This window comes from Thamnophis sirtalis, unplaced genomic scaffold, assembly GCF_051295495.1.
Source record: "Thamnophis sirtalis isolate CommonGarterSnake01/CBP01778 unplaced genomic scaffold, rThaSir2_p1.2 scaffold_16, whole genome shotgun sequence".
Taxonomy (NCBI): domain Eukaryota; kingdom Metazoa; phylum Chordata; class Lepidosauria; order Squamata; family Natricidae; genus Thamnophis; species Thamnophis sirtalis.
Window position 1 is genome coordinate 2,340,886 of NW_028261396.1, and position 25,769 is coordinate 2,366,654.

General features: G+C 42.8%; 1 protein-coding gene across 4 annotated transcripts in view; it reads right to left on the minus strand.

The window, feature by feature from the left end:
- GRHL1 (grainyhead like transcription factor 1) overlaps positions 1-10,631 on the minus strand; it is a 93,079-nt gene extending 82,448 nt beyond the window's left edge. For 2 of the 4 annotated variants that reach the window (XM_087702759.1, XM_087702760.1), the window contains exon 1: positions 6,583-6,749. In XM_087702759.1, coding sequence (XP_087558885.1) covers positions 6,583-6,647 — 65 coding nt within the window. In that variant the 5' untranslated portion in view covers positions 6,648-6,749. Of the gene's footprint in view, positions 1-6,582; positions 6,750-8,250; positions 8,406-10,459 lie in introns of those variants that run through there. The other 2 variants (XM_087702762.1, XM_087702761.1) reach the window with 2 other exon arrangements.
- Between the last annotated feature and the right edge of the window lie 15,138 nt (positions 10,632-25,769).

Here is a 25,769-nt window from a genome sequence, read left to right on the forward strand (position 1 = left end):
GAATAGGGCGGCATGCAAATTGAATAAACTCAACTCAACAAGTACTGTCTTCAAAATCCATATTTTACAAGTCCTAAAGTAGCTAAAAATTTAATTCCATGATGAAAGTCTTAAGTTCTAGTGGTTACTTTTTAAAATACTATGCAGAGATCTGGCTTTGAAGGGTGACTTGGAATGCGTGTGGGTGTTTCACATCAGGCCAGTCAGCATTTCCTTAAATCAAAAGCATATTTTCCTGGGATTGTATGCAGTGGTGGCTTGCAAATATTTTTACTACCGGTTTGGGGGACGCTCCGGTCTGCGCTTGCGCACCCAAACTTCTGCACATGCGCAGAAGCATCCGGGCGGGTGGGCAGGGCCTCCTGCCGCCACTACTACCGGTTCAGCCAAAACCAGGCCGAACCCGGAGCAACCCACCACTGATTGTATGTCTGCCACCGTCTGTGCCCCGTGGGAAGAGTCAGTTTCTTTAAGTAGCAGCTGACGGGTGCAAGGTGTATTCCAAATCACCTTTTCTCCTTTAAATAAGCACAGCTCTAAAATCTTTTATTATGTGGGACCATGACATTATCCAGTCTCCTTTCTACTACATTATCCTGTCTGGACATCTATTTGTTTTATGAGTCACATCAAATATATTGAAATGGTGTCTTCGTTGGCTGAAATTAGACTGGCATCCCCAAGACGGGTGATTCTGTTTTTCTAACAGCAGAAAGGGTAGGCTAGAAACGGGGTGCACTTTAAGCAGACTCACTGACCAGTTGTTAGCAACTGAAAACATCAGACAAGAGCCGAGGTGGCGCAGTGGGTAGAGTGCAGTACTGCAGGCCACTTCAGCTGACTGCTATCTGCAGTTCAGCAGTTCAAATCTCACCGGCTCAAGGTTGACTCAGCCTTCCATCCTTCCGAGGTGGGTGAAATGAGGACCCAGATTGTGGGGGCGATATGCTGACTCTGTAAACCGCTTAGAGACGGCTGAAAGCCCTATGAAGCAGTATATAAGTCTAACTGCTATTGCTATTGCTATCTTGATTCCACCAGGTAAATGCAGTTGTTGCTTTCTGTCAGTCCTCTTTCTCTACTAATTCCTTTGCCTGCCTAATTTCCACCTTAATCTATTATATGACCAAACTAAAATTCTACTTGCTTCTGAAGCCAAGGCAAGTGCATCATTTACAGGTTGCTCTGCTATATTTAATGGGACAGTTAAGATTGCCCAGTTGCTGTTTGATGTCCTTCATCTGGAAGCTCGGCCCATACAGTCACCAAGGATTCCCAAAATGTGTGAGTCGTCCTGTGCAACACTTTCTACTTAATTCCCTCCCTTATCCTCTAACAAAGAGTCATGAATAATATGCATGATTTATCCAGCAGATTAAAGCTGCCCTCATCTACATAACAACCACCCAGTGATTAGTAGATGTTGCATCAAGATTATGCTCCTGCTCAGAGTCTCCTGCTCAGAGTCTCCTATCTTCCTATGCGAGCTGCTGCAGTTCAATAACAAATTTAGGATTAATTCGGTCCAAACAGTACAGGACAGTTTGATTATTCCTACTACTTCAACAAGAAAGCCATCCATTCCCCAAAAGACACCTGCATTATAAAATATTTTGATGGACGCTAGTCCTCCAAATAGCTATAGTCGAAAATGTATTTTAACCAGAAAGTCTTGGATTTAAGAACTGTCCGACACCAAGAGCTGTGGTGGCTCAGTGGTTAGAATGCAGTACTGCAGGCCACTTTTGTTGACTGCCGGCTGCCAGCAGTTTGGCAGTTCGAATCTCACCAGACCCGGCTCAAGGTTGACTCAGCCTTCCATCCTTCCAAGGTCAGTAAAATGAGGACCCAGATTGTTGAGGGACAATAGGCTGACTTTGTAAACTGCTTAGAGAGGGCTGTAAAAGCACTGTGAAGCGGCATATAAGTCTAAATGCTATTGCTATCTGTAAAGTTACTATTGGCTGACACTACAGATATTCACTTATATGGTTTAATAGTTTAAATTAAACAAAACACGTCGGTGAAAAAGGACCTTTGAGAAAACCATGACTTGGATGACTGAGAATCTCCATAGTCATTTAAACAAAATATGGTTTCTTTAATGAACCAGAGCTGAAAGGGTGGGGAGAATATACACTGTACTAAAACAGCTCCTATTGTGGTTTAGTGAAATAGGTGAAGCACAATCTGGGTAGCATATGGAAGAGCACACCAAGATATCTAGGAAGCCAATGAAGTGTCTTCCTGCTGTTGGAAGGCTAGGAAGAGCTGTGAAAGGTTCTATTAGGGGAGATTCTACCCAAAGCCACCTTAGTTTTCTCGTAGTATTTCGGTTTTTTTAGTCCTTCGCCTCTTTTCCAACTACTTCTGCTTAAGGTAGAACAAATTTCATCCAACACCTCAGTCAGAATCAGGCTTTGGATGTGAGTTTCTTACAGTAGTGAGTTAAAAATGTGTGAAATTTCGCAAGTTCAATATTTCTGCATAATATGACCTAAAGCAGTGGCTTCTGAACCTTTTCTTCACCATGGGCCTCCTTTAAATATCTTTTGTGGCCATGAACCATGGCCACAGACCCCCAAGAGACTTAACTCAAGTTTTAAATCCTAACATTTCTTCAAGCCTTCACGGACCCCATCACGACATCATGCCCGCCCCCCAAAGGGGTCCGAGGATCACAGGTTCAGAACTGGTGACCTTAAAGGATAATCTTTTTTTTTTAATTAGTAAAAGAAAAATACAACAGCCAATAGATTGCAAAAGACAATACAACATCCGCCACTGTTTTGCTTTACATTTGACTACGTTTCGAGACATTTCCATAATAACAGAATCGTTATAGACATCAAAAGTTAGGCATCTTCTTCCCTCCCTCCCTCTTTCCTTCCCTCGTTTCTTCTCTGCCACTCCCCTTCCTTCCCTCCCTCCTTCTCTCCTTCCCTCCTTCCTTCCCTCCTTTTTCTCCTTTTCTCCTTCCCTTCCCCCTCCCTTTCCTCTCTCCTTCCCCATTCTTTCTCTCATACATTCCCTCCTTCCTTCCCTCCTTCCCTCCTTCCTTTCTTTCTTTTCTCTTAGATTCCCTCCTTCCTTCCTTCCTTTCTTCTCTCCTTCTCTCCTTCCTTCCCTCCCTCCTTCCCTCCTTGCTTCCCTCCCTGCTTCCCTCCCTCCTTCCTACCCCGCTTTCTTCTCTTTCTTCTCTCCTTCCTTCTTTCCACCTCTCCGTTAAAGGATAATCTGTTCTCCACACAATTCCCAAAATTAGATAAAGACAACCCAATTAAACAAACGAGTCAAAAGGATTGTACTTATTCATTTCTGGGTAAGTTATTATGAGATTTGACACAGATATTTGTAAGATGGCCTAGTTAGTAGCAGGGGAAATTATGATCAGATGGTGTTTTTCCCTAAAAAAATAATGGCCCTGTAATTTGGTCTCAACTGGCAGAGCCCCCCAAATTATACCATTGCTAATATATATAAAAAAAGACAAAACTCTAACTTCATGTTTTCTCCATCATTCTCATTGCATCACCCCCAAATAAAATCCTCAAAGTGCCTTAAAGCTAACCTAAGCTCTGTTTAAAAGGAGTGTAGAAAGAATTATCTCTAGAGCTATCAACAAAGCCCAGGGTTTGGCTGTAACTCAATCTCTGAACAAAACGGCAGGTTCTTTTAGGAAAATGAGACCATGTTTTCTTTTTTTCTTTTTTTAAAAAAAAAGCCCTCAAAAATGTGTATATTTTTGACAGCTGTCCTGTGTTAAGTTTTAAGTTCTGACTGACTGGCAGAGTGAACTAGCTATACAATGCTAAAAAGCATTTGGCAAGATCTGCAAATAAATCCTCTATTGTGCTTGTAATTACTTCATAAAGTACCCGTTTGTTTTCTGCTTGAATAATTTGCAAAAAAAAAAAGATAGCAAAACATTACAGCAGCAATGCATTACAGGGATGAAGTAGTTATAATACAAAGGTTCTTCAGATGATAAAGTGTTAGGACTTTTTTTTTTTTTTTTGGAGTCATGCTTACATAGAATATAGAATATGGAATTATGTCTTTCCCCAGACATAGTGAAATACAGTTCGCTATGTTCTGGGAAGGACATAATGAACTGAGGACGGTTCTAGGCAAAGCAGAGCCAGTAACCACGGTGGAAGGAAGAGCCAGCAAAAGAGCTCAGATTCAGATTCAGATTAGTTTATTTGTATGCCGCCCTTCTCCGGGAGGGACTCAGGGCGGCGAACAACTCAAAGGGGAAAAAGGGGACATAAACACAATACACGTAATTAAAATACACCAAAATCACACAGGCATACAAGTCGAGAGGGGAGGGGAACTCATCAACCCCAGGCCTGCTGGCACAGCCAGGTTTTGACGGCTTTCCGGAAGGCCTGGAGAGAGGTGAGGGTCCGGATCTCCGCGGGGAGTTCGTTCCAAAGGGCCGGAGCTGCCACAGAGAAGGCCCTCCTCCGGGTAGTAGCCAGATGACATTGGCTAGTAGACGGAACCCGGAGGAGGCCTAATCTGTGTGATCTAATGGGTCTTTGGGAGGTAATTGGCAGCAGGCGGTCTCTCAAGTACCCAGGTCCAATACCATGAAGGGCTTTATAAGTTACGACTAGCACTTTGAAGCGTATCCGGAGACTGATCGGTAGCCAGTGCAGCTCGCGGAGGATAGGTGTAACGTGGGTGTACCGAGGTGCACCCACAATCGCTCGCGCGGCTGCATTCTGGACGAGTTGAAGTCTCCGAATGCTCTTCAAAGGCTGCCCCATGTAGAGCGCATTGCAGTAGTCCAGTCTTGAGCTTTTGTCATTCCTCTCTGAACAAGAGGAGGATTTGAGATTGCCCACAAGTGCTCCCTTCAATTCCTCCTCACAAAGAGACTGCGTAAAGACAGAGGTCTCTGGTGGAGCTAGAGCCCTAGGGAAGGAGGAAATCACCATCTTGTTCAAACTGCAGTTGGTATCCTTGAAAGGACACTAAATCCACAAATTTCCTTTTCTAATCATCTATGGACGTTGTTAATTCCTTTGCAGCTGTTAGGAACCTTTGGTTTTCGACAAGTTTTACCGCATCAAATGAGTTTCCTTCAAATCTTATGAAAGACATTTTAAATACACGTTTAAAGACTTGTATGGCTGTTTAGGGAACAATTTTAAAAGAATCGATGGTCACACCTCCTTGATCAGAGCTCTGTGAAGCTAAAACAGCCAAAGAAGAAACATATTTATGGGTTTTGTTTTCCTTTTAAAACTTTTTAAAGCTCAGAACATTCTTGTTCATTATTTTTTTTTGCCTACCAAAAAGTTTTAGCCCACCAGAGAGTTGCGTGCACCAATCTATTACGCCCATTTAATTTTAGCTGTCTAGTATTTTTCCTTCCACCTAATGAGTATGGGTTAGGATATTGATTGATGATTGACAGTTCCTCTGTGAATTTATGAACCCACATAATCACAACAAGGGATACCTCACCAATCAATTATCTATGTGGTGGGCAAATACTTTTTAGACATATTTTAACACTAGTGGTTGGAGGGAGGGGAAGGAACAGGTGCCACTCGGAATATAAATAATGGCAGATAGCCATTTGAAATGTCAATCTCCCCCCCAACAAACACTGGGAAACAAGAACATTTTAAAAGGTTGAGAGAACAAAGAGCCAAAATACAGAGAGGTTTGCCAAACAAAGGCTGTTTAATTTGATGGTTCGATAAAGCAATCTCTGAGAATTTTAGAGATAATGAACTAAACAGAAGATTGTCACATTTGCAAAACCCTGAAAAAAGCAAATAGCTTTGATTGTCTGGTCTACTGAAAAATAACCACGCACCCAGTTCCCAAATTCTGCTTTGGGAAAAGACTACATAGAGAAGTGGTATTTCAGTCATAATAAATCTAAATGTATTGGCTTCACTTAGGTGAATATGAGAAGAGGCGTTTACAAATCGTGCACACATTAAATCTTGACAAACAGCGCAGTTGGATTTGATCTTTAAAAACAACTTGGCCAATATACCTGAATTCTGTCAAGTCTTCCCTGAAATGTCTTTCGGTAAGGAAAACAGAGCACCCTTAAAGCCAACAATTAAAAAGTATGATTAATAGAAGTTATTCTCCTTCTCTTATGCTGAAATGTCATTCTAATGCCTTACAATTTTAGAGTAGTTTTCCCAGTGATTTAATTGCTGTCACTGGAAAATGTAGTCATTGCAAGATGAATTCCAGGATTCAGCATAACGACTCTAGTCTTAGAGAAAAATCATTGGAGGTGACTTCAACAATACCTACAAACTACAGAGTAAGCCATATGTAGCCTGGTTGAGAGATTGATTGTTTTCTCACAGATGTTTCATTACACAAACTAGCACTGATGATGTTACCTAGTTTGGGTAATGAAACATCTGCAAAAAAAAACCCAACCAAACTCATCTCAGAGAGCACCCAGGAGCCCTAATTTCAACCCCGAGTTACAAATATTCTCCTTTATTAATAAACCATATACAGTCACAATGGGATCCACTTTAGGTATGGATGAGTAAAACTACGGTGTAGCACCAAAAGGGAAAGAGGTACCTTGTCTTAGCTAAATCTGCAGGAAACTCTCCTCCAGTTCTAGAAATCAAATTTGCTCTTGTCATGAGACGTGTTATCCGTACTACCACGCAACATTGCGCTAGATCGAACAAGAAGCTTTTGCAGTGGCTGACCTCCAATCCTCAACAACCCTGCACGGTAACATATGGACGCGTGCAACTGAATGCAACTGAAGTTGCAAAGAGAAACACATACACGTTGCATTGACAGCTCGATAAAAATCCATGTTGCAAAGTAGGAAGGAGGAGAGGATGCCAGCATCCATACAGATTCAGTTTTGGAGCAGCAATACACTCTTCAAAATCCTTGCGTGGCCAGATGGCTATTGAAACATCAAATTAGATATAGAACTTGGGAGCCCAAAGAATGACAGCTTTCTATCTGCAGCAATGTTCTGTCCCCAGAGCCAGAACAAGCAGTGATGCATTCTCAAAAGGTCTCTCTATAAATATTGTATTTATTTTTTTATCAGCACAAATACAACACACACACACACACACACACACACATAGCTTAATGGCTAAGACGTCTGCCTAAGATGCAATACACCACAGGTTCGAATCCCAGTAAGGGTATGGCTAGCTGATGAGAGCTAAATAGCTTGAAATAGATCTATACTAGTCTCCCTTTATTTATTTATCAGCAGAAATATAACACAAATATAACAAAGGCAACAGTAAAAATATTGGGTTTCTGTTGTGATGGACTCTTGTGACGAGCCGATTGACAGATAATGGAAGCAGCTTCCTCCCATAATTGGGGCATACCAGGGGTTGTGACATATATATATATATATATATATATATATATATATATATATATATATATATATATATATATATATATATATATATAGTTATAGTTATAGTTATAGTTATAGTTATAGTTATAGTTATAGTTATAGTTATAGTTATAGTTATAGTTATAGTTATAGTTATAGTTATAGTTATAGTTATAGTTATAGTTATAGTTATAGTTATAGTTATAGTTATAGTTATAGTTATAGTTATAGTTATAGTTATAGTTAGTTATAGTTATATTTGTGCTGATAAATAAATAAAGGGAGTAGTATAGATCTATTTCAAGCTATTTAGCTCTCATCAGCTAGCCATATCCTTGCTGGGAATCGAACGAGAGAGCTATACATACATATATACATACATACATACATACATACATACATACATACATACACATATACACATATACATACACATAGATACATACATACATACATACATACATATAATCCTAGCCAAAGACCTAATAAGCATCTCTATGAACCTGCCTTCAATAAATTTCCCTTTCCCAAAAGATGTAGCCTTCTATCTTTATCATGGAACACATAATTTTTTTATTAAAAAGTTATTTCACCATATGCTGCCAGAAATGAAGCAAAAGTATTATTAAAGCGGTTCTTAAATCCACCTTGCATGCAATCAGTCCAAAAAGCTAATCCCCGAACTTACACAGCCATTCTTTTATCACAGGTAATAAAGGGCACAAACGCTTGAAAACAGACATACTAGAGTCACCGCACACAAAAATAAAATCCTGGCTAGATGGAGATTACTTATCACTTTATATGTTTTTACCCATGCAGATATAAGGTCATTTTAAAAACATCTACAAGAAGAGCAAAATTACCTGGACAAATCCACCTTCCCTAGAGAGTGACTTTCATAAAAATCCATTCGTGTTTTGTTTTTTCCTCCCCCCCCCTTCAACAAGGCATTAAGAGGCGTCTCTTTGATATCCACGGAATAAGCCTGCACATCAGGGCCTACTGGAACCTCGTCTCAGCAAAATCTTAAATCAACAGCATTCAAAGCAATTAACACCAAAGTAACGATGCCCCAGTTAAGGCGACTCTCCCATTGCCCAGCCCTTGTCCTCATCTTCAAAGGAGGAGGAGGAGGAGGAGGAAAAAAAATATGCACAGCCCTTCATTAAGTTTCTACACTAGATAAATCAGTCCAAGGGACAGCCCTGGGCAAGGCGAAGGCTCATGGTTAGAGCCAACCTCCAAGTGGACATTATTTTTCTTCTAGTCCTTTTTGGAAAGTGGGGATCTTAAACTCCTCCTGAGAGACAAGGGATTATTCATCACACTCAACATTTAAAGAGGCCGTGGTGGAGAAGATGGGGTGGGGTGGGGAGATGACAAACCCCCTGGGCATGGGAGTCAGGTTTCAAAGGCAGGCTCTTCTCAGCCATGGCTCCCAGTGGAAAGAGCCCACAATCCAAAAAAAAAAGCCACTTTGGCAAAAGTCAACCCAGAACATTAGAAGGTGGAGAGAATCCAAAAGCCATTCCACTCCTCCACTCCGAGCCTCCCTTGCTGTTGTGGCTTCTGCCTTGGGGGCAACTGTCCCAGGCAGCGCTTTCAAATTTCAGAGCGGGGATTCGTTTTGCAAACATCAATCCGGATCTAGGCGAAGTTGAGCACCTGTTCAAACCCACGTCGGATTCCCTTAAGAGAGAAGACAGCGGCTCCCCTTAACGCGCTCTCTTCCTTGTTGAATCCCAAGAAGGGCTGGGGTGTTTATCCTTAGCTCGATTTCTTACCAGTGATCAGGTCAACACACACAAACACACACACACAAGCACACACACACACAAACACACACACACACAAACACACACACAAACACAGACACATACAAACACAGACACATACAAACACACACACAAACACACAAACACACAAACACACAAACACACACACACACACACACACACACAAAGACACACACACAAACACACACAAACACACACACAAACACACAGAGAGAGACCCCCCCGCACCGGCGCGGATTCTCGGCTCCAAATCTCGATGTCTCCGATCGCCCCTGCCGGACCTCCAGGAGGATCTCTCAATTCTGTTCCAGCGACCCCGGCGGCTGTGTACGATGGGACTTGTAGTCCGACGCTGAAGGAAGACCACCCCCCCTCCCCCAGTTAAGAGACCGCCCCACGTTTCAGAAACCAACCCGCAACAACCCGGATTTCTGGGGAAACGAGCCGCGAAGACTCGACGCCCCACCACACTCCCGGCCGCTGGAAGGGATTTGGGAGAGAGGGACGCGCGGGGCTGTCGGTTGGGTTAAAAACGGGAGCCGGGGCGCGGATTCCTGCGCAGGTGTTCGCGAGGAAAGGGAGCCCCACGCGGGGCTCGGCTTCCCCTCCACGTCGACGGGGCCATTTTGGGGGGATCCGATCTGTTCGCATGCCTATATTGCACCCCTCTTGAATCCGGGTCGACGGCCTCTTGGCTAATCGCAGGGCTAGGCTCGGTCTTAAACTAGGGAAGCCTAGTAGATCTTACGACGGGGCGAGGAAGACCCGGCGGCGGCTGCTCGACCCCCTTGAAACGACTCGGATCGCTTGCGCACCCCCCCCCCCTTTAATCCGGATTGACGGCCTCTTGGGCTAATCGCTCGTCTAGGCTCGGTCTTTAACTAGGGAAGCCTAGTAGATCTTACGACGGGGCGGCGGCTGCTCGACCCCCTTGAAACGGCTCGGATCGCTTGCGCAGCCTCCCCCTTAATCCGGATCGACGGCCTCTTGGGCTAATCGCAGGGCTAGGCTCGGTCTTTAACTAGGGAAGCCTAGTAGATCTTACGACGGGGCGAGGAAGACCCGGCGGCGGCTGCTCGACCCCCTTGAAACGGCTCGGATCGCTTGCGCCCCCCCAACCTGCGCCGTTAGTAGCCGCAATCCTAACCTGGGAGGAAAAAACCCAAGGGAGGGGGGGGGGCGGAGTGTGGGCGAGGGGGTAGTCGCACCGGTCGAACCTGCCCGGGCTCACCCCCTTTTTTCCTCCCCTTCCAGTCTGCCCAGCTCGATCACTTACTTGTCGTATTCTTGTGTCATGTCTGGCAGGCGGTGGGGGTGGCAGAACTGGCCCGGCTGGTTGGGACGGGGAAACTTGCCGCGGCCCAGGCGGAGTTGAAGGGAGGGGACGGGAGGAAGAGCCGAAGAAGAGCAGCAGCCGCCGAGGGAAAGATCGCAACGCAGATCGCCGCACAAACGGGTTTTGTCGGCTTTTCTCGCTCGCTCAGGTGGCTCCCGGGAGTCGCAGGTGGATTCGGAGCTCAGCCCCGGGCTTCCCATTGGCTGGAGACGAGAGGCAGGTGCCGGGTGGGAGGGAACGGCCGGACGAGCAACGCCCCGATTGGAGGAGGGCGGCGGAGGGGGGCGTGGCCGAGCGGCGTGGCCGCGTTCTAAATTGGAACGTTGGGGAGAACTTGTTACTTTTCCCCGCCGTTGCGCCGCGCTGGGCCGGAGGATCGCGGCGGATCCTCCACGGAGGTTCTCTGTCCACGTAGCGTTGTTGTGACGCAGCTTTCCCCGGCGGGGTTCGGGCTCCCCCTCGCTAACCTCCTCGGTGCGGCCAAGAGAGAAGAAAGGGCCAAATTGTGTAAACGCTCCTTAAGAGAGAGAGAAAGAGACGCCCGTGATTGAAATCCTGGCTGCGGTTAAGAGACGCAAGATCGGAATGAGGATTTAAAGCGTATCCTAAGTGTGTCACTGGCAGATGATTTCGACGGGCGGGGATTTCTTTTGAGTCCGCGTGTTTGTTTCACTGGCCGGAACTAAATCGAAAACCTGTTCCCCGATTTCACTTTTATGGAGAATGCGGACACGTTCTCTCGAATTATATTTAAACGTCCACTTTGCTGCCTTTACTGATGGAGGCATCTTGGAAACGCGTCTCAAATATCTCTATCTCTAAATCTATATTCTCGTGTGTGTGTGTGTGTGTGTGTGTGTGTGTGTGTGTGTGTGTGTGTGTGTGTGTGTGTGTGTGTGTGTGTGTGATTTTATATATGTATGTATACCCATATATACATATGTGTTGTATTTGTGCTGATAAATAAATAAAGGGAGACTAGTATAGATCTATTTCAAGCTATTTAGCTCTCATCAGCTAGCCATACCCTTACTGGGATTTGAACCTGTGCTGTATTACATATTAGGCAGTTGTGCTAATCACTAAGCCACAAGGTTCTCCTCCTTTATCAGCTGAGCCAGGGAAATAGGTATGTACTTAGCATCACAACCCCTGGTATGCCCAAATATGGGAGGAGGCATACTGCTTCCTTTCTCTGTCTATTGGCTCATCACAAGAGACCATCCAGACAGAAAGCCAATATTTTTACTGTTGCCTTTGTTACATTTGTGTTGTATTTGTGCTGATAAATAAATAAAGTGAGACTAGTATAGATCTATTTCAAGCTATTTAGCTCTCATCAGCTAGCCATACCCTTACTGGGATTCGAACCTGGGCTGTATTACATATTAGGCAGATGTGTTAACCACGAAGCCACAAGGTTCTCCTCCTTTATCAGCTGAGCCAGGGAAATAGGTAAATACATACCTATTTAGCTTAGTGGTTAACACATCTCCCTAATATGTAATACAGCCCAGGTTCGAATCCCAGTAAGGGTATGGCTAGCTGATGAGAGCTAAATAGCTTGAAATAGATCTATACTAGTCTCCCTTTATTTATTTATCAGCACAAATACAACACAAATGTAACAAAGGCAACAGTAAAAATATTGGGTTTCTGTCTGGATGGTCTCTTGTGACGAGCCGATAGACAGAGAAAGGAAGCAGTAGGCTTCCTCCCATATTTGGGCATACCAGGGGTTGTGACACTAAATACATATATACATACATACATACATACATACATACATACATATACACATGCATGTTATATATGTGTGTGGCATTTTATATATGTAAACACTTTGTAAACAAAACGCTTCCTCATATTGATTTCTATCTTAACCTCCCAATAAAATGGATTGGATAAAGTGATTTGCCCAAGGCAAATATCTTGATGATGGGTGGTTTTTTGAATGCAGATATTTCTTTTATCTCTACATTTCCTAGTACTGTAATAGGACATTGAAATATGGGCAAGATCAATCACTAACGAAGGATTAAAATTATCAACAAAACATCAATAGGCACCAGCCTTTGAAAAGATAATTGGACATTTTTTTCCAGTGTTGTTGCTTGTATATTGACATACTAAAGTCTTGTTTATCAACTCCACTTCCCCACAATTTAGAGTTATCATTATGCATAACTACATATTTAAAATTTGTAACATTTACATTGACAGAGGAAACGTTTACTATTCAAATCACATATAAAACACACTTCAAATGTTTAATAATAAAACCAGCAAACGTTACACTCCAATAGCAGAATAGTAATAATGAAGGAATCAAACAGGAGTAATTGTGCAACACTGTGTAACATTGCAAAAATGGCTTGGGGGGTGGGATTTTGTTGTGTGACATAAATTGATAGTGAAAATAAGACAAGATATAAAAAAAAGTGAACTGGTCATTGGAGATCCCAGTACGAAAGATAGTCTTTGGAGAAAAAGATATACTTGTTTTGATTATATGATTTAAACATGTCCAATGGGTTCCACCACAAAATCGCGGAGGACAAAATCGCGCTGTGATCGAAAAATGTAAAAATAAAGCTAAAACCTTACCCTAACCCCCCCAAACCTAACCCTAAACCTAACCCTTAACCTAACCCTAAATCTAACCCTAAACCTAACCGTTAACGTAACGCTAAACCTAACGCTAACCCTTAACCTAACGCTAAACCTAACGCTAACGCTCTAACCCTAACCCTAACCCTTAACCTAACCCTTACCTTTATGTGAATCGGCTTGCTTTAATTTTAATTTTATTTCAATTTTTATTTTTTTTCATCGCGCTGTGATGACGTCACATGCGCGCTTTCGTCGAGCGCGATTTTGTCCTCTGCGCTTTTGACGGGTCACGGTATAATGATGTATAGACATGGCAAAGGAATGCCTAGAATTCTAAGAACATGATTTATTCATTTGTTTACAATGAAAGATTGAATTAGCGAAGGGTACAAAGATGGTGAGAGATTCTAAATGTGGCCAAGATAATTTCTTGCTAATGTCAAGAGCGGATTTCAGGAAAGAAAAATGTACATGGAAGAAAAGTGAGAGAAATTAGCATACAAAGGGAAAATTTGAATCCTTGATGAATCCTGTATGAAAAAGAGAAGTGACTCTCTGCACAGAATGAATGGAAGGGGATGTAAGGAAAGAGAATTTGGAGAGGTATATGAGTCAGAAGAAAAAGTATTGTACATCACAGGCTGCATAGAAGTGTGAAGAGCTACAGGTAAGTTATGACACAATTAGGACCAGAATTTCTGTTATAAATCAGTGCAATTGTAAAGGGAATCATCATGTAACCAGACCTGGTTTTATATTTAATTTTACTGCGGTGGTTAAGCAAATCTAATTTCCCCAATTGACTTGTTTGTCAGAAACCGGCAGAGAATATCACAGATCACAATCAAGCAACAACCGTGGGATGCCTCAACCGTCATAAATGTGATTGCCAAGTGCCTAAATTGTGAACTGCAGGAGAGATGTGTCTATCTTAACTTCAAGGATAGTGCATCACTTTTTCCAAGCCTGTCATAACTTCAAGCTGTCATTAAGCGAATGGTCCTAAGTCCAGGACTACCGGCACATTAATAGGAAGTATGGGGAAACAATTGCTTAAAGGAATGATGAAGTGAAAGTAGCTGTGGAGGAGAAAACATGCACAGGAATGAAGCCAAAATAAAGATGCTGCCTGATGACGAGAAAGAGAAAAAGATGGTTGCAAAGGATGCAGTAAAACAAAGAAACTCTGGAAGTCCAGAGAAGCAAAACAAAACTGAATGATTTTGACTGCTTATCTTGATAAAATGTTTATTAAATACATGAATGTTTGAAACAGCCAAATGCTAGTCAAAAGCTAATGGACAGCAACTAAAATGGCTGTGCAGAGGAGTCTGTTGTCTATCCCCTGTATTATATAGAAGTGAGGATCAGGTGTGTCAAGAGAAACACAAAAATAAGTGGAATGAAGTGGGATTGTTAAGGAGTGGGTGTGGTGAAACGAGTGTGGCACGACAAAACCGCGAAGCCCTTATCCGTGGAGATATAAGCGCGTCGCTAAAGCCACGATGTCATCGCCGCGCGTCATCACCGCCGCGACAACAGTGCGGCAACAGAAGGGAGCTTTAAAACGGCGCCGCGGCAGAAAGTCGATTTCAGTTAAGGTAAGGGTTAGGATTAGGTTTAGGGGTTTGTTTTAGGGTTAGGGTTAGGGTACTGAGTGCTTGGGAATGCGCGGATTTGCCCTCCGCGATTATGTCATCGCGGTAGGGTCGCGTTTTTCCTTAGCGCTTCGAACGGCGCGAATTAGTCTTCGCGCTTATGTCTCCGCGGATAAGGGCTTCGCGGATTTGTGGTGGAACCGAAACGAGGAGAGACCGGGGAAAAATGAGGGAGATGAATGAATGTGGATTGAATTCACAGTGGCCAAGTTGGGGTGGTGAAACCACTGGCATGATTTTAGTTAGATTGGGAAAAGGAGCATCGGATTTCCAATCTTTCAACTGAAAGAAGAAGGAATGGGGGAGGAGGAGGAAGGAAGAAAAATCGGGGTTGATGGAGTTTGTCAGTTGGTTGAGAGGATAGAAGTCTAAAGCACAAAAATCAATGTATAAAGAACTGTACAAACATAGATCTAGTGGATTGGGAAAGAATTTAGAACACAAATTATAAACTAACACGGTCAGCAGCACTTAAAAGAAAATATATACAAAATGTTTTATCGGTGGCATTTTATCACCAACAAGATTGACTAAAATGTACCCAAACATGAAGCCCACCTGCTGGAAGTGTAAAAAAAAGTACAAGGGACTTATTATCACATATGGTGGACCTGCCCGGAAACACAAAAATATTGGACAAAAATTTGGAAATGGGTGCAAGAAATTACAGGAGAACAGATAAAATACAAACCCGAAATCTTTCTGCTGGGAATAATCAAAGGGAAATATACAAAGAAAATTAAGTACATATTAACACATCTGCTAACTACAGCTAGAATAGCATTTGCCCAATGCTGGAAACAAAATAATACCCCCCTCGGATGAATTAGTGATTAAAAAAAACTTTGGATTGTGCAGAGATGGACAAATTAACACTGGAAAGATAAAGAAGTGTCAGAATATTATGAAATTTTGAACAATTGGTACAAATGGCTGCAAAACAGGAATAAAATTAATTAAGCCAAATAGATAGATAGATAGATAGAGAGAGAGAGATCTGTGTATAAAGTATGTAAATATAGAAGCGAAATATTATATACATGTACAGGTATGATGACATAACAATGTTGATGTGATGACTGTAAGGTGTTGTAGAAGGGAAAAAATGATTTTAAAAATCTGCTAAAAAAACCTCTACAAGGGATGTCTGGAAAAAAGAGAGATATGGATACAGTGAATGGTGTTGGGTTAGTAATGCTAATTATATTTCCTTTTCTTGTTCTTATCTTGAGCCTTTAATTTTTTGAGGAGGGCTTGCATTTCTTGCTTCTCCCTGCACTCTCCCTCCTGTTGCTTGGCTGGATGGGTGCAAATTGAAAGTGTGGCTGGTGTGGGTGAAGAATTGAAAAACCCACAAGGTAGTCACGGCTGTTTAATCGAAGCTTTAGCCTTTGATCACAAGCATCATCCTGACTTTTTTGACTTCCTGTGAAGACATTGAGAGAAAAAGAGAGAGAGAGAGAGAGAGAGAGATTGGGGGGGGGGTTGCTTAAATCAACATTTTGGTTCATTTGACTCACACATGTATGTGTATCAGTGGTGGGTTTCAAAAACTTTTGGAACCTACTCTGTGGGTGTGGCCTCCTTTGTGGGAGTGGCTTGCTGGCCATATGACCTGGTGGGAGTGGCTTGCCGGCCATGTGTTCTCTCGCGCGCGCGTGCGCGCTCTCCTTCCTTTTGTCTCTCTGTCCCTTTTTTCTTTTTTTCTTTCATCTCTCTCTCACTCTTTTTCTTTTTTTTCGGTTTTATTTATTTCTTCCTTTCTTTCTCTTTCTTTCTCTCTCTGTGTCAGTCTCTCTCTCTCTCTCTCTCTCTCTCTCTCTCTCTCTCTCTCTCTCTCTAACTCTCTCTCTAACTCTCTCTCTCTCTGTGAGTGTGTGTGTGTGTGTGTGGCAGTGGTGGGTTTCAAAAAATGTTTGGAACCTCTTCTGTAGGTGTGGCCTGCTTTCTGGGTCCACTGGTGGAACCTTTTCTAACCGGTTCGGTAGATTTGACGAACCAGTTCTACCGAATAGGTGTGAACTGGTAGGAACCCACCACTGATGCATATGCATTGTATATAGGGTATGTATACGTATGTCAATTCTGAGTCTCGGACAAACTTTTTGTAATCAAACTTAACTCTCTGTAATTTTTCCAGAATTTCCATAAAATCATCATTTCATTGGTTAAAATAAAATGCTTTGTTCTTAAAGAGCTCAGAGTGATCCATTATTTGATCCTCTCAACAACTACGAGAAGTAAGACGGGGCTGCAAGAGAGGGAATTAAGCCAAGTCATCCAATGAGACTCGTGATGATGGGAGGACTTGAACCCGATTCCCCCAGTCCAACTCTTTAGCCGTCCCAGTAGCTCTTTGTGGCCTTTATCAATGCTGTCTCTTATAGTAGTAGGTGGCCATTCAATTAAAAGTTTGAAACAGCACCCTAGAAAAATCCAATGGCAAACCACTCCTATATTATTATCTAACAAAATGATTTTTAAATGCTACATTAATTTCAGACTTCTCATTCCATAACCGTGCCACCCAAATCTCAATTCATGATGTTCTAATTCCAATTGCCTTTTATTTTTTTTAAAGTAGCCCCCTTTTTCATCAAGGAAATATGGACAAAGTCACCCCAGGTGCAGAGAGGAGGAGGAGGAGGAGGAGGAGGAGGGGGAGGGGGAGGAGGGGGAGGAGGGGGAGGAGGAGGAGGAGGAGGAGGAAAATACTATAAAGAAGAGGGAAGAGAGACAAAGTGAGTTAAACCAGGGGTGAAATCTGTGGCACGACAAAACCGCGCTCCACTAAAGTGCGCCCAATTAAACCGTGTTGCTGACGTCATCAGCAGGGCGACAACAGCGACCGCGGGGAAAAAAGGGCGCTTTAAATAGCGCTTTGAAAGCAAGCCGATTCAAGTTAAGGTAAGGGTTAGGTTTAGAGTTAGCTTTAGGGTTAGGTTTAGAGTTAGGTTAAGGGTTAGGATTAGGTTTAGGGTTAGGTTTAGGGTTAGGATTAGGTTTAGCGTTAGGTTAAGGGTTAGGGTTAGGTTTAGGGTTAGGTTAAGGGTTAGGTTTAGAGTTAGCTTTAGGGTTAGGTTTAGAGTTAGGTTAAGGGTTAGGATTAGGTTAAGGGTTAGGCTAAGGGTTAGGTTTAGGGTTAGATTAAGGGTTAGGATTAGGTTTAGCGTTAGGTTAAGGGTTAGGGTTAGGGTTAGGTTAAGGGTTAGGTTTAGGGTTAGGTTTAGGATTAGGTTTAGGGGGGTTAGGTTTAGGTTTAGGGGTTAATTTTAGCTTTAGCGTTTACAGCGTGCTTTTTTCATCACGCTGTGATGACGTCAGCTACACGGTTTTGTCGAGCGCGCTTTAGTCGAACGCGGTTTTGTGGTGGAACCGTGAAATCCAGCAGGTTCTGACAGGTTCTGGAGAACCGGTAGTGGAAATTTTAAGTGGTTTGGAGAACCAGCAAATGCCACCTCTGGCTGGCCCCAGAGTGGGGTGGGAATGGAAATTTTGCAGTATCCCCCCCTCCTGCCACACCCACCAAGCCCCGCCCACAGAACTGGTAGTAAAATATTTTGAATTTCACCACTGGTGAAATTAAACTATCTTCTCACCAAGAAGTGCAAATCTGGGCAAGTACTTAGATGGTTGTTTTTACACTTCCTTTTCATATCTCCCTCTATTCCCAAACTGTCAAACACGTGCCTCTAAATTTGTTTGAATTAAAGAAAGAAATCTGCACCTCCCACGCCAACCAGGCTGATTCATCAGTGACTCCATTCATAGGCTTTCAGTGGAGTAAGACTCTTTTGTTGCCCAGACTGGGTGGCTGTAAGACATTTCACTAATGGGCCAAGCAGAAGTAAACGGCTTGTAACATTGTTGTATTTGCCCTGGAGTTGAGAAAAGTTGTCGAGAGCTCTGGTTTCCAATCTTTCTTTCCATTCCTATTGATCATTTTTCTGTGAAAGCATGTTAGGTCCCACAGTGAGGGAAACCAAAAGCCCTCCCTCCCCCAGGACATTTGTCTGGTATTATAATTATTTGTGGCTTAAAGATTTCATTGAATTCTACATGACTTCTTTAACAGATTAAGGGAGTTGGAAGGGACCTTGTACGTCATCTAGTCCAGTAGTCTCCAACCTTGGCAACTTTAAGACCTGGACTTTAACTTCCAGAGTTATTTGAATGCACCCATGATATGCTCTGAGAATTTCCAATGTGCTCAGAGATTATCTCCTTTTCTAAAACAAAAATTTCAGCCTGCAGTGCACATAAAACCTTTTTCATTCTGACCAGCTCTAGAAACACAGGCATAGTTACCATAATATTTTTCTTACAGCCAGCCTAGTTACCTTGTTTTTTTGTTACTGAAAATAAAATTGGCAGCAGAAGTGCGGCGTGCCCTCTATTATTTTTGTTAATGATTTAAGCCTGTCGGTTTGTTTGACTCATATTGTCCGTATTGCTATTAGAATATCTTCCATTCATCACTCATCATTTGATGCTCAAAGCAATCACGTTACTATTGGAAGTGGAATCCCCGAGGAATAAGTGTTTGAAAAATGTGTTGCTGTTGGATATTTTTAATCGGTGGCCTTAGTAATCTCCTTCTCTCCCTTTTAATGTGCCTTCGTTTTGCCATCAGAAATGGCAATCTAGTTTTCTGCTTATGGTAGAGGGTATTCTGCTAACTCTATTTAGAAGAATTTGGAAGAACTCCTGCTCTATATTCCTTCCTTGATGGTAACCTCAGCAGAGATAGACGCCAACAGTTGCTGATCAGTGGTGGGTTTCAAAAAAATTTCGAACCTACTCTGTGGGTGTGGCCTCCTTTGTGGGAGTGGCTTGACAGCCATGTGACCTGGTGGGAGTGGCTTGCTGGCCATATGCTCTCTCTCTCTCTCTCTCTCTCTCTCCTTCCTTTTCTCAATCTCCCTTTTTCCTTTTTTTCTTTCATATCTCTCTCACTTTTTCTTTCTTTTCTTTCTTTTTTTTCTTCCTTTCTTTCTTTCTCTTTCTCTCTCTGTGTGAGTCTGTGTGTATGTGTGTGTGTGTGTCTGTCTGTCAGTGATGGGTTTCAAAAAAATTTGGAACCTCTTCTGTAGGTGTGGCCTGCTTTCCGGGTCCACTGGTGGAACCTCTTCTAACCGGTTCGGTAGATTTGATGAACCGGTTCTACCGAACTGGTGCGAACTGGTAGGAACCCACCTCTGTTGCTGATTCTTCAGAGGAATCCATGTGACTGCAGCCGCACTGTTTCAAGTCATAATCACACAATTTTTAGTTCTGCATAATCAGTTCCCAAATGGAGCCAACCCAACAGATTCTCCACTTGATTACAGTTTGATTTCAAGCCAAAACAACATCCAGGTTCGTTCCTGTGTAATTTATGTGGGACTCGCTGTGAAATTCTCAGAGAAACTGCAATCTCAAATGTGCTTTTTAAATATAGCATTTTCCACCTGCTACATACCGTTACTACATGGTATTTTCTGCTGCACATTGTTCTCGCAACTTATTCACTGGGTAAAAGGAAAAGGTGGATTTAAAATTAAAATTGCTCGTTTGCAGCTGTTGTTATGGGGGTCTTCTTCCACCAGGTGAATTATACAGTGTATCTCTTTTTTTTTTTGGTTGAAAAGTTTTATTTCTTTTAAAACAAACATTTCATCATTCCTCAATCAGTAAGACATCGCAGTACAATTTTTTGTGTGTCAAAATAGTTCTAGTTTACCACCAAATTCTTGTCTAGCCTGATGTGTACCCCTCCCTCCCTCCCCCCTCCCCCCCAACCCCCCTCCTCCTCCCCCCCCCGACTTCCCAGAACCCGTACACAGTATGAATTTTTAACAAACACAGTCTAAAATCTATTGAGAAAAAAGAAATAAAGAAATTAATGACATCTCTACATTGACCTTAGCTTCTTCTTGCTGAGCTAACTTTAAACAATTTAAATCATTTCTGATCTTAAGCATAGGCTAACTGGAATTTCTTGGTCCCGTATTTATTTTATATATAGTTAATCCATTTTTTCCAGTCTCATTTATATCTCTCATTTGAGTGATCTTTAAGATATGCCGATATTTTAGCCATCTCGGCTAGGTTTGTAACTTTCAATGTCCATTCTTGAGTTGTAGGCAAGTCTTCCTTCTTCCAGTATTGCGCCACCAACAGTCTTGCTGCCGTTATTAGGTGCAGAATCAAGTTAGCAATAGCAATAGCAATAGCAGTAGACTTATATACCGCTTCATAGGGCTTTCAGCCCTCTCTAAGCGGTTTACAGAGAGTCAGCATATTGCCCCCAACAATCTGGGTCCTCATTTTACCCACCTCGGAAGGATGGAAGGCTGAGTCAACCCTGAGCCGGTGGGATTTGAACCGCTGAATTGCTGATCTAGCAGTAGCTTGCAGTGCTGCATTTAACCACTGCGCCACCTTGGCTCTATAAGTTAGTCTCTACCACTGTAAAGTCAGTACATATACCTAGTAAGAATAACTGAGGAATAAACTTTATCCTTCTTTTAAAGATATTTTGCATAATCCACCATATTTTTATCCAGAATGCCTTAACCTTTTGGCAGGCCCACCATATATGATAATATGTAGCATCGGTATCTTATTGATCTTTAGATCCTTTTGGGGACTCACAAAATGTAGACAGCCAAGTAACGGGGGCATATTTAATAAGGGTATCCATACTTCAAAAAGGTTTTGGAAGAAGATCTTCATATCTCACACTTTTTTCCAGGGTTTCTGCACCTAGATTGGTTTAATCAAAGGTAGAGACGCACTGGGCTTGTGCCTGGTCCAAAATAATGATTCCATATAATTTTCAAAGTGTGTATAGTTCTAACATTTAACACATTAACTCAAAGCTGCCCCATATATTACAAAGGAAATCAACATTAATGTTTTTATTGATAATCTATAATGTCTGGAGGATTTTCCTTTCTAGACGCAGGGGCACTGCATACTGTCCAGTGTCAAATATTGTAAGAAAAACATACATCAACCGACAGAGAAATGGATATTTAGTCTTTGCTTTAAAGTGTGAGAAATGAGAAGTATCTTAAAGTTAGCACTAGAATTTGCCAAAGTGTAAAATATTTGTTAGTAGTCTGTTCAACCATTCTTCAAACTTTATCAGAGCCCTTAGGATGGATGGATGATGGATATATTTATGTATTCTTCTATTTATACTTAGAGGAATTAAACACTGGTTTATTTTATTTTTTCATTATAAATGCGGACACACAATGAGATCAAACCACTAATGTCTCTTTCATAAGTTTACAGGATGTAACTGCAATTTTATGGTAAGCTGAGCCAAGAGTAAAGGTATCTAAATTCACTAAGGCTTTATTTATTCTTACTTCATAAATTCACCTTTCAGAACCCACAGAAGAACTTCAGCCACTTTTAACATTGAATGGTTTCAAAATTTGTGAAATGGTACTATTTACGTTAGAACCTGGGAAACACATCTCAAAGAAAAAAGGAATATCCAAGCTCTGCTTCCTTATGGGCTGGGCTCTTGGATTTCCCCTCTTCTCCCCCACCCCTTTTGTGACAAATACATCTTTTCCTCAGTGGTGGGTTTCAAAAAATTTTCCGAACCTACTCTGTGGGTGTGGCCTCCTTTGTGGGAGTGGCTTGCCAGCCATGTGACCTGGTGGGAGTGGCTTGCCGGCCAGGTGTTTTCTCTCTCTCTCTCCTTCCTTTTGTCTCTCTGTCCCCTTTTCCTTTTTTTCTTTCATCTCTCTCTCACTTTTTCTTTCTTTTTTTCTTTCTTTCTTCCTTTTCTCTTTCTCTTTCTCTCTCTGTGTGAGTCTGTGTGTGTGTGTATGTGTGTCAGTGGTGGGTTTCAAATTTTTTTCGAACCTACTCTGTGGGTGTGGCCTCCTTTGTGGGAGTGGCTTGCCAGCCATGTGACCTGGTGGGAGTGGCTTACTGGCCATGTGCTTTCTTTCTTTCTTTCTTCCTTCCTTCCTTCCTTCCTTTTCTTTCTTTCTCTCTCTCTCTCCTTCCTTTTGTCTCTCTGTCCCTTTTTCCTTTTTTTCTTTCATCTCTCTCTTTTTCTTTCTTTTTTCTTTCTTTCTTCCTTTTTTTCTCTTTCTCTCTTTGTGTGAGTCTGTGTGTGTGTGTGTGTGTGTGTGTGTCAGTGGTGGGTTTCAAAAATTTTTGGAACCTCTTCTGTAGGTGTGGCCTGCTTTCCGGGTCCACTGGTGGAACCTCTTCTAACCGGTTCGGTAGATTTGACGAACCGGTTCTACCGAATAGGTGCGAACTGGTAGGAACCCCCCTCTGCTTTTCCTCCTCTTGGGACAAATACAATTGGAAGCTTTTCTACTAGTTTATTCACTTGCTAGCACAAAGAGAGACTATTAGCCTACTGATTTGGGAGATAAAACCATCCTGCTTTGAAAAATGTCCTAAAGCTTTGCTGTCCTCCCACTTTACTCTATTTTAAGAATCTGAGGATGGATCTTGTTCATGGCCTCCCATACTGCACCACTTTACAAAAGTATGAAAGAGCTGCCTACATCCACAGGGTGAGAATTATCTGAACCTCGTTTTGCTTCTGAATGCTTGGATGTCATCTGCTAGCTTTAGGAACTGTTGTCAAGCTTAAGCTAGATCAGACCGGGTGATGGTAATCTAAGCCTAACAATATAATCCTATGTATATCTAATCCAGGGGTGGGTTTCTTGCCCCATTCCAACTGGTTCGGTTGGAACGGGGCCGGCGCGTCCTCGTGCATGCGTGCAGCGCACGCATGCGTACTAGCATCTGCGCGACGCTCCAGCTGCTCCTGGATGATTGCACAGGCGCTGTATGCGTCCTGCGCATGCGTGGAAGCGCAGAACTCGTCAAAACTGGGTAAGGAGCGCGGGCGGGCGGGTGGGCCAGTCGCCGTTCCCAGAAGTTACTTACTTCCGGGCTCGCCGACCAACCGGTTCGCAGGGACCGCCACGAGCCGGTTGAAACCCACCCCTGATCTAATCAGAAGTAACTTCTATTTTGTTTCCTGGCTTATTTCTAAATAAGCATAGGACTTCAACCTCACTTAGACATCATCGGACTGTTGCGACACTCAGAGCTGGGTTGCTACCAGTACGCACCGGTTTGGGTGAACCAGTAGTGGAAAGTGCGACTGGGTCACTGAAGTGGTAAGGACGGCAGACTTTCCATTCCCCCGAACCGGTTCCCCGGTCGCCGCGGCATGGTTTTTTTTTTTTTTTTACATTTTTAATGTTCTGCACATGCACAAATCTATTTACAGACAACTGCGCCCGCACATGGAGCAAATCGTGTGCGCAACGAACAGGCAGTAACACCGACAGATACCCACCTCTGGCAACATCCTCTTCATAGGACTGTCATTCAGAGATTTCAGCTGCAGAAATTGTAGCCAGCAAGAATATGGCAGCAAAAAAATCAGAACTGTAGATCTGTACCTGTAATCTGTATTACAATGAATTTCTCCCAATGTACTTTAGCTATAAGTGCAATTTGTAGTATTTATTACTGCAGTTAATTCAGATCTAGGATAGCTAACAGGTTATCTGAGCCGTGGTGGCCCAATGATTAGAATGCAGTATTGCAGGCTAATGGACTGCTCACTGCCAGGAGTTCGATCCTGACTGGTTCAAGGTTGACTCAGCCTTCCATCCTTCCGAGGTTCGTAAAATGAGGACCCAGATTGTTGGGGGCAATAGGCTGATTTTTTAAAACTGCTTTGAGAGTGCTGTAAAGCACTGTGAAGCAGCGTATAAGTCTAAATGCTTTTGCTACTGGGTCCTATTATTCCTTTAAATCTATGTTTTTCCTTGTAAATGTGTTTTTATTTTCCATTTTCATTTTCGTACAGTCACATATATACTGTGCACAACCGGGGCCATATAACATTAAACAATAAACACAGCCATTCCTCTTGTCAACAATACCCCCCAAAATAGAAACCCAATGTACCTCTTCGACCCTCCATACACCCTTTCTTTCGCCCCCCTCCAACTTTCCATCTTCCCTCCAACATTCCCCTCTACCCTACTTCCCCTCCCCCTCTACCACTCCTCTCTCCCAGTACACTCTCTCCCTTCCTTCTCACCCTCCCTCCAATCCTCTCTCCCACCCTCTCTACCCCTCTTTCTAAATCTATGTTTTTCAAAGTCGGCAACTTGAAGACATTCTGGGAGTTGAAGTTGGCACTTCAAGTTGCCGACTTTGAAAAACACTGCATTAAATTCAGTACGGGAAATTATTTTATACATTCTGCTGATTATCACCACGTAGTGGTTTGTTGCCCAAATCTGGACAAATTATTCTCTCCAGATGCACCTGATTACAGAATGGAATTTGCTTCCTGGGAAACTCAACACAGACACACCCGGCTCCTGTTGAAGATGCAGTTGTTCTAGCAGGCATTTTCCTTGATGAGCTGAATAGTTTCAATATGCAAATGTCGTTTCTTAAAACCTGAGTTTCCTTTTCCAGGATGATACATAGCATTATTTGTCTGTTGTGATAGTTTATTAATTTGGCATGTGTGCACGTTTTTAAACTGTTCAAAGCCACCTGGACTTTTTTCTGACAGGAAGATTGATTTTTTGGTTCCACCAGAAATCCGCGAAGCCCTTATCCGCGGAGACATAAGCGCGAAGACTAATTCGTGCCGTTCAAAGCGCTAAGGAAAAACGCGACCCTACCGCGATGACATAATCGCGGAGGGCAAATCCGCGCATTCCCAAGCACTCAGTACCCTAAACCTAACCCTAAACCTAACCCTAAACCTAACCCTAAAACAAACCCCTAAACCTAATCCTAACCCTTACCTTAATGGAAATCGGCTTTCTGCCGCGGCGCCGTTTTAAAGCGCCCTTCTGTTGCCGTGCTGTTGTCGCGGCGGTGATGACGCGCGATGATGACATCGCAGCTTTAGCGACACGCTTATGTCTCCGCGGATAAGGGCTTCGCGGTTTTGTCGTGCCACG